Consider the following 10,000-nt stretch of genomic DNA (forward strand, 5'->3'; position numbering starts at 1 on the left):
GTTGGGTAAGGTTGGATTGGTATGGGTAAAGTTGGGTTGGTATGGGTAAGGTTGGGATGTGTTGGATGAGGTTGGGTTGTGTTGGGTAAGGTTGGGTTGGGTTGTGTTGGGTAAGGTTGGGTTGGGTTGGGTAAGGTTGGGTTGGGTTGGGTGATTTTAGGTTGGGATGGGTTTCGTTGGTCTGGGTAAGGCAGGGTAATGGCAGGTGAGGTGCGGTAGGGACGGGTTGGGTTGTGAATCTGTTTGGGGCTGTAGTTTGTGAACTGGAATGCTCTGGGAGATGAAGACGAAAAAGTAGTGGTAGTAGTAGTAGGTAGGTAGGTAGGTAGGTAGGAGGAGGAGAAGAAGAAGAAGAAGACAAAAACAACAACAACAACACCCACAACAATAACACCCACAACAACAACACCCACAACAACAACACCCACAACAGCAACACCCACAACAACAACTCACAACCATCACCGCAACAACACGTCAGACAGACAATCAGAGATCGGTATATACAAAGGGAAAAAAACAACAACCAATAATAGCAATAACAATAACAACAACAACAACAGATAGAGGCGATTACAGACACACAGACAGACTGAAAATGACAGACTTTAAAGTGTGCACAAATTTGAAGAGTAGGTACGAAAAAAACAAAAACAATATATAGAAGAAAAAAAAAGAATGTCACACACACCTGTTACCCAAACTGTGAGTACTGTCAGTCCCACCAGAAGATGAATGCTTCCAAACGCCATGGCTCTGGTTGCGTTGACCTTTACACTTTGGTTCTGAACACAGCAGCAAAAACAAAAAGTCAATGATCTAAACAGTTAAAGCGAAATTGCAATGAGAAGTAGTAGTAGTAGTAGTAGTAGTGTGTGTGTGTGTGTGTGTGTGTGTGTGTGTGTGTGTGTGTGTGTGTGTGTGTGTGTGTGTAAAAGAACAAAAAGAAGCAAAGTAGAACGAATTTAGTTTGATAAAAAATAAAAAAAAAATTTAACGCCACATACTGTAAGGGAGAACTCAGTTTTTTTTTTCAGTTTTGGAGTGAGAAACATGGACCAGTGTTTTCTCCAAGACAGATACAGAACAAACGATTTTTGACTGCTGACTCGACGCGGAAATTCGACTCCAGTATTAGTCAGAAGATAATATGGCGATCGGTACAATCAATCATATATGATAATTCTGCCTAAAACTGCCCCGGTGTTCCACAGCTGATAAAACTATCAAGCTGTTGCATTCCAACATGGTGCTCCACTCGTCAGCAGTGCTAAATAAAACTGTCCTCATGATGTTGACTTGCTACATAAAACTGTCACGGTCTTCCATTACAGCAGAAAGACTGGCATCAGTACTACATAAAACTGTCACTGTGTTCCATTACAGCAGAAAGACTGGCATCAGTACTACATAAAACTGTCACGGTGTTCCATTACAGCAGAAAAACTGGCATCAGTACTACATAAAACTGTCACTGTGTTCCATTACAGCAGAAAGACTGGCATCAGTACTACATAAAACTGTCACTGTGTTCCCCAGCTGTAAAACTATCAAGCGGATGCATTCCATCATTGTGCTTCACTAGAACACAGGCACGTCACCAGTGCTACATAAAACTGTCATAGTGTTCAGTTACTAAATAAAACTGCCATCGCGACTACATAAAACTGTCACGGTAATTCATTACTAGACAAACTCTCATCATGTGTCATTATGGCACAGAACTGTCGTCAGTGCTACATGAAACTGTATGTTGCTCCATTTCTAAATAAAACGGTCATCAGTGCTACATAAAACTGTCATGGTGGTTTTTTTTGCTGTTGTTTTACTTCACGAATTCTCATTAAGTTCCATTACGACATTGAACTGCCATCAGTGCTACATAAAAAAAAAACTGTGCTGATGTTCCATTACTACATAAAACCGCCATGGTGTTCCATTACTGCATAAACTGGCATCATTAGCACATTATACTGTCATGTTGTTTCTTTATATAAACTTGTCATGGTGTTCCATTACTGCATAAACTGGCATCATTAGCACATTATACTGTCATGTTGTTTCTTTATATAAACTTGTCATGGTGTTCCATTACTGCATAAACTGGCATCATTAGCACATTATACTGTCATGTCGTTTCTTTATATAAACTTGTCATGGTGTTCCATTACTGCGTAAAACTGTCATGGTGTCCCATTAGGACATAAATCTGTCATACTGATCCATATCAGTATCAGTATCAGTAGCTCAAGGAAGCGTCACTGCGTTCGGACAAATCCATATACGCCACACCACATCTGCCAAGCAGATGCCTGACCAGCAGCGTAACCCAACGCGTTTAGTCAGGCCTTGAGAAGAAGAAGAAAAAAAAATCCATAATTTCATGAAATTGCAATCAATATCAATAAAGTTGTTATGTTCTCTCATTACTTCATGTTGTTTCATTACTACGTGAAAGTGCCATAAGTACTGCATAATGTATGGTGGTGTTCCATTACTACACAAAAACGTCATCAGTACTACATGAAACTGTCTAGGTGCATGGAACTATCGTAGTGTTCCACTGCTGCATAAAACGGTCAAAAGTACTGCATAAAAAATACCATGTTTCTCCATTACTACACGAACTCTCATGATGTTCCGTTACTACCTAAATCTCTCTCTCTCTCTCTCTCTCTCTCTCTCTCTGTGTGTGTGTGTGTGTGTGTGTGTGTGTGTGTGTGTGTGTGTGTGTGTGTCTGTGTGTGTGTGTGTGTATGTGTGTGTGTGTGTGTGTGTGTGTGTGTGTGTGTGTGTGTGTGTGTGTGTGTGTGTTTCCCTTCTGACAGTGAGAGAGGCAGACAGACAGAAAGAAAACAAAAAGAGAGAATGAAATAAATAAATAAATAAATAAATAATGAGAGAGACAGAAAGAGAGGCAGAAACACAGATAGAGGGAAAGAGACAGAGACAGACAGAGAGAAAAAGGGAGGGAGTGAGAGAGAGGAAAAAAGAGAATTCAGACCTAAGATCTCAAAACGCCCTAATTCGATGATGAAGATTTTAGGCGTGATCTATTCATCTATTCTGTCCTTGCTAATATACAAAGAGATAGACAAGTTATTAAAAAAAAGAAAGAAAAAAGAAAGAAAGAAAAAGAACACATTCTTTAAAAAAAAAAAAAAAGAGAATTACTGAAAGTGATAGATGCACTTGTCTGTGATACAGAAAAACACACTATTTACCACTATATATGGAATTGTCAGTTCGCACATTCTTTCTGTAGAAAACGTGAAAACACCTTAAAAATAGCTGTCATCATTGTGAAAGATAATTCTTTTAATGTTGAACTTGCATTAACTGTCAGGAATTTAAAAAAATTAAAAAAGGATTATGTGTTTTATATAATAGTTTCATGTTTATAAATGTCGAAGTAATAGAATGAAACTTAATATCAACGAGTTCTTAGGGAAGGTGAAATACAAATATAAACTTGAAAAGTATAACTTAAATATGACGCAAGCAAAATGGTATTTTAAAAAAGGTGATTTTAGAAAATAGGACTTCTTGAAAGATGAATTTGCCCACTATATTTTACACAAAGCTTACAAAATATGTGGATGTGTGCAACAGAAAAAAAGAACAGAGAGAGACACGCACAGACAGACAGACAGACAGACACAGACACAGACACACACACACACACACACACACACAGTGTATATATATCTGTGTGTGTGTGTGTGTGTGTGTGTGTGTGTGTGTGTGTGTCTGTCTGTCTGTCTGTCTGTCTGTCTGTGCGTGTCTCTCTCTGTTCTTTATATATATATATCACATCACAGGCAGACACTTTTATTTTGTTTTAATCTTTCTAATCGTGTATGATCTGGTCTGTGTAAGGAGCTGTTTTTTGTTGTTGTTTTTTATCCAGTGGTAGAAAAGAGAGGTGCATTCCACTAATACGATGCATAATAACAAATATAAAAATTTGATGATGTGGATGGTATACATGTTCATGTCATCATGTAGATTGATATTTTTTCACATGGAATGTATATATACATCTATTCTGGGACCAGTTTCTGATGAAATCATTATTTGTATCCTGATCTGAATCTTTGTTGTTGTTGTTGGTGGTGGTGGTGGTAGTGGTGTTTTTTCTTTGTTTTTTTCTTTCTTTCTTTTTTGTATTTTCGTTCCCTGTACTGACAGGCGCAACAGCCGAGTGGTTAAAGCGTTGGACTTTCAATCTGAGGGTCCCGGGTTCGAATCACGGTGACGGCGCCTGGTGGGTAAAGGGTGGAGATTTTTCCGATCTCCCAGGTCAACATATGTGCAGACCTGCTAGTGCCTGAACCCCCTTCGTGTGTAAACGCATGCAGAAGATCAAATACGCACGTAAAAGATCCTGTAATCCATGTCAGCGTTCGTTGGGTTATGGAAACAAGAACATGACCAGCATGCACACCCCGAAAGCGGAGTATGGCTGCCTACATGGCGGGGTAAAAACGGTCATACACGTAAAAACCCACTCGTGTACATGCGAGTGAACGTGGGAGTTGCAGCCCACGAACGCAGAAGAAGAAGAAGAAGAAGTTCCCTGTACTATTTAATCTTCGAATAAAAGAAAAAGTAACAAAAAGAGACAGACAGACAGACAGACACAGAGTTCAAATCATTGAATAAAAAAAAACTACAACAAAAACAGACAGACACAGAGTTCAAATCATTGAATAAAAAAAAATACAACAAAAGCAGACACAGAGACTAATCTTTGAATTAAAAAACAACTGCAACATAAAGAAAGACACAGAGACAGACTGAGACACCTACTGGATCTTGCGCAACCATCTGTGACTCGCCCAGGTCCTGACTCCGCCCACCTCCTCCTCCCTCCTCCCTTCTCCTTCTCCCCCCACCCCTTTCCCCGTCCCCTCCCCCCTTCTGCTGCCTCTACCCCCCCCCTCTCCCTTCTTCACCTTCTTCAATACCTCCACCACCTCCTCCCTTCTCCCCCTACCCCCTCTTCCAGCCTCCACCGGCCCCCCAACCCCCCTTCTTCCTCCACACCCCCACCACCTGTCCTTACCTCTCCCAACTCCTCCTCCATCCGCCACCGCCACCGCCACCGTCACCACCACCTTTCTTCCATTAGTCATTTTGGCCTATAGAGTTCACGAAAAGTTAAGGACCACTTAGGAACATGCGCAGTTAAACTTCTTAGAGGAGTGTGGCGGTGTGCATGGTGAAATGATGCTGATATTATGAGCATCACACATAACACGCATAACCAGTGGTGCTTTCTTGCTTTTTTCTTTTTTTTTTTTTTTTTTTTTTTTTTTTTTTTACAAAGGAAATCTACAGCTAGCGTTTAACTAGTAAACCACAGTGAATAACTGCAAGTTTCTGGTCGTAACGTCGATTTTTTCAAACGCTTTTTCAAGATGTTCATTGATTGATTGATTGATATGGACACTTATATAGAGCCTATCCTTGGTTGGAGACCAAGCTCTAAGCGCTTTTACAAACACGAGGTCATTTACACACCCGGCTGTCTACTTGGGTAGAGCCGACTGACGGCTGCCACTGGGCGCTCATTATTCGTTCCCTGTGTCATTCAATCAGATTTCAGGCACGCACACATGCACACTCAGACAAACATGTAACATCTAACATTTTACGTGTATGACCGTTTTTGTTTATTTACCCCGCCATGCAGACAGCCATAATCCGCTTTCGGCGGTGTTCATGCTGGGTATGTTCTTGTTTCCATAACCCACCGAACGCTGACATGGATTACAGGATCTTTAACGTGCGTATTTGATCTTCTGCGTGCGTATACACACGAAGGGGTTTCAGGCACTGGCAGGTCAGCACATATGTTGACCTGGGAGATTGGAAAAATTTCCACCCTTTACCCCACCAGGCCCCACCGAGATTCGAACCCTGGACCCTCAGATTGAAAGTCCAACGCTTTAACCGTTCGGCTATTGCGTCCGTCTATGCACGTATGCGTGAAGCAGGCGTTTGTGTATTCAATGAGTGGTCAGTTGATAAAGACGACGACATTGATACTAATAAAACGCTTATCCTCGGTCAGAGACCAAGCTCTAAGGGCTTTACAAACGCAGACGGAGTCATTTGCACAACAGGCTGCCTACCTGGGTAGAGCCGACTGGCAGCTGCCACTGGTCGCTCATCATTCATTTCCTGTGTCAGCCATTCAGGTTTCAGTCACGCACACATATATACTCATACAAACATGTAACATTTTACGTGCATGACCATTTTGTTTTATTTACCCCGCCATGTAAGCACCATAATCCATTTTCGGGGGTGTGCAATTTGGTACACTATAAGCAACCTGCTTAAATCGAATCATCTCTCGACTTTCGAAAAAAATTAACAACAATATTTTATGAAAACATACTTGCTTTTATGAAATGTTGCTTAACATTTTTTTGTGTGTCAGTACATTTTGTACGTGCTTCTATGAAGTGGTTCTCAACTTAATTGTGTGTGAATACATGATATGCCTGCTTTTATGAAGTGTTGCTTAAATTGTGTGTGTGTGTGTTCGTTCGTTCTTTAGTTTAACTCTCTCCATACGAACGGCGAAAGAGACGACGCTAACAGCATTTCACCCCAATTACCATCATCAAAATATTGTAAGTGGAAGGCTCTTATACTGAAGAGGTGAATGTTGACAAAGAATACCACAATTCTGACGACGGAAGCTAAAGGTTGGGTCATTCAGACACCCACTGGACATCCGAGGGGTCTGTGTAGAGGAGAAGAGAGGACTGGCCGTACTGAGTGAGTTAACGTCTTTTCACTGTAAGTGATATTAGACGAGGGTAGGAAAAAAATCGAGTGGGATGAGGGGGAAGGGGAGTAGAATTACTGTGTACGCATGCGATTAAGTGAAAGTGTGTGTGCGTGTGTGTGTGTGTGTGTGTGTGTGTGTGTGTGTGTGTGTGTGTGTGTGTGTGTGTGTGTGTGTGTGTGTGTGTGTGTGTGTGTGTGTGTGTGTGTGTGTGTGTGTGTGTGTGTGTGTGTGTGTGTGTGTGTGTGTGAGATACATATAGAAAATGATTGATTTAAGTTTTGTTAAAAAAAACAAAAACAAAAAAAACACACAAACAAACATAACAATATAACATATTTCTAGTGAAAAACTAACAACTATAACACCGAACCAACTGGACTATTTAACAAGGAGTTGAAAAAGTCATATATTAGCAATGGACTGCTGAAGATCGTCAACACTGAAGATGATTTCATTTCAGGAATTTGGGACTTTAACATATCGCAAGTTGGTACATGATCGGCTGTTATGTGAGCACCACAGATGCAAGAAACATTACTGACATATTTTGTCCTAAAACAATTCATTTTCCATCTGCAGATTAGAGAAATGATTTGCCTCTTATGAAAATCATTATGGTAATGTTTTCCCATGAAACCATACATTTTCTGTATGTTGTTATGTAACTCCGAGTTACCGGTGTGTTTTTCCTCAAACTTAAATTTTGACCATTGGACTTTTTCTACCATGGTGTAACATTCCTGTAGTGAAAGCGAAATATTTAAATCTAACTCCTTCGTGGAGCTTCTAGCTCCTTTTTTTTAGCCAAAATGTCAACTTTTTCATTATAGTAAAAACCGCAATGAGAAGGAATCCAGCAAAAGGTTATGTGAGAGCCCTTTAATAAGAGCTCGTGAATCAAATGGTTAATTTCAATAATGAGTTCATACCTAACCGTTTCTTTTATAAGTTCAATAGCGTGAAGAACTGATTTAGAATCAACACAAAATAGAATCTGAAATATAGTTTTCGGAAAGGATATCATGAAATTTAACGCCATTAGAATTGCTATGTGTTCAGCTGTGAAGATGGACTTATTCTCTCCCAGTTGAAATGAGTTTTGAAAGTTAAGGTCAGGAATAACGAAAGCAGCACCAGCTCTATCATTTACAACAGAGCCGTCTGTAAATATCTTTAGATGATTAAGGTATTTCTCTTCCAAATGGATTCGTACATGCGATGTAAGTAAATTTATGTTGTCATCTTTGGTCACATCAGTGTGATCGATATCAAATTGCGCTCTTTGAAGTTCCCATACAGGTGTAGGTGATACTACATCTGTGTGTGTGTGTGTGTGTGTGTGTGTGTGTGTGTGTGTGTGTGTGTGTGTGTGTGTGTGTGTGTGTGTGTGTGTGTGTGAGAGTACATTCCATACCTGCTTCCATGAAGTGTTGCTTAACTTTTTGTGTGTGTCAGTACATTCTATACCAGTTTCAGTTTCAGTTTCAGTAGCTCAAGGAGGCGTCACTGCGTTCGGACAAATCCATATACGCTACACCACATCTGCCAAGCAGATGCCTGACCAGCAGCGTAACCCAACGCGCTTAGTCAGGCCTTGAGAAAAAAAAAGGTGAATAAATAATAGATACGCTTACATAAATAAATAAATAAATAATTATGATATAAAAAAGGTAGTAGTAATGGTAATAATAATAAAATAATAATAATAATAATAAATAAATAAGACCACAATGATGATAAATAAGCAAATAAATGTAAAACATGAAGACACACATTCACACATACACCCACACATGCATAACAGATATGCACCAAACATGCAGTTTCACAGTTATGAAAGCACAGTCAAATACATATAAACGTACATGAGCTCCAACACACACACACACACACACACACACACACACACACACACACACACATTACCCTGCACCTCCTCTACCCCCCTCCTCCACACACTCATTTCTGGTCTATGTATCGCAGCTTCCACGGCACACACACACACACACACACACACACACACACACACACACACACACACTACCAGCTTTTGTGAAGTGGTGCATAACTTTTAGTAAAGCCTGTACATGTATATCATGTAATCAACGTTGCTGTCGATATTGTGCCCACATCAATTGGGCCTTTTTTGTTGGGTGTGGTCGATACACACATCCATCCCTCCAAGAAGGACGCCCAGCTGTTTCAACAAATCGACATATGTTCTGCTCAACCCCCCACCCCTCGCGGTCCCCCTCCTCCCCCCCTTCCAGCCCCCCTCACCCCCCCCCCCCCCCACCCACCCACACACACACTTCCCTCTGCACCCGATACACCCGCCAACTCCCGTTTACCCCACTCCTACACACACACACACACACACACACACACACACACACACACACACACACACACACACACACACACACACACACACACACAACGTCACACCCTCCTTCCCTCTATTCCTACAAAATCCCTCCATTTTCTCCCTCGTGATCCCCCCCTCCCCCTTCACCTCCAAAACACACACACACACACACACACACACACACACACACACACACACACACACACACACACACACACACACACTGACACACACCTGTCCCCCCCAACCCCTCCCACAGTCCCTTCGTCCGGTCCGAACGTCCCTCCACTCCCAGCCCCGTTCCCCCACCCCACACACACCCACACACCCACCCACACACTCACACCCTTACCCCATTCTCATATCCCTGGCCCTCGCCCACTCAACCTGTCTCCAAACACCAGGTTTTGATTTATTTCTTTCATCATCTTGCCTTTTGGTGACGTCAGACTCATGGGTGGACACGTCACAGTAGTTTATTAGGCATGCTGCGAAAATAGTTGGCTGCACGCATGTTAACTCACTCAGTACGGCCAGTCCTCTCTTCTCCTCTACACAGACCCCTCGGATGTCCAGTGGGTGTCTGAATGACCCAACCTTTAGCTTCCGTCGTCAGAATTGTGGTATTCTTTGTCAACATTCACCTCTTCAGTATAACAGCCTTCCGCTTGCAATATTTTGATGATGGTAATTGGGGTGAAACGCTGTTAACGTCGTCTCTTTCGCCGTTCGTATGGAGAGAGTTAAAAGCAAAAGATGAGAGGAAAGGTACACAGATAGATAGATAGATAGATAGATAGATAGATAGATAGATAGGTAGGTAG

The 10,000-nt window shown here is 41.5% G+C and overlaps 1 protein-coding gene across 2 annotated transcripts in view; it reads right to left on the reverse strand.

Moving 5' to 3' along the window:
• LOC143290217 (EGF-like domain-containing protein 2) overlaps positions 1–10,000 on the reverse strand; it is a 52,187-nt gene that overhangs the window by 22,668 nt on the left and 19,519 nt on the right. For both annotated transcript variants that reach the window (XM_076599547.1, XM_076599546.1), the window contains exon 2: positions 692–785. In XM_076599547.1, the coding sequence (XP_076455662.1) occupies positions 692–752 (61 nt within the window). In that variant the 5' untranslated portion in view covers positions 753–785. The remainder of the gene's footprint in view (positions 1–691; positions 786–10,000) is intronic.

Source organism: Babylonia areolata, chromosome 15 (genome assembly GCF_041734735.1).
Source record: "Babylonia areolata isolate BAREFJ2019XMU chromosome 15, ASM4173473v1, whole genome shotgun sequence".
Classification (NCBI taxonomy): Eukaryota; Metazoa; Mollusca; class Gastropoda; order Neogastropoda; family Buccinidae; genus Babylonia; species Babylonia areolata.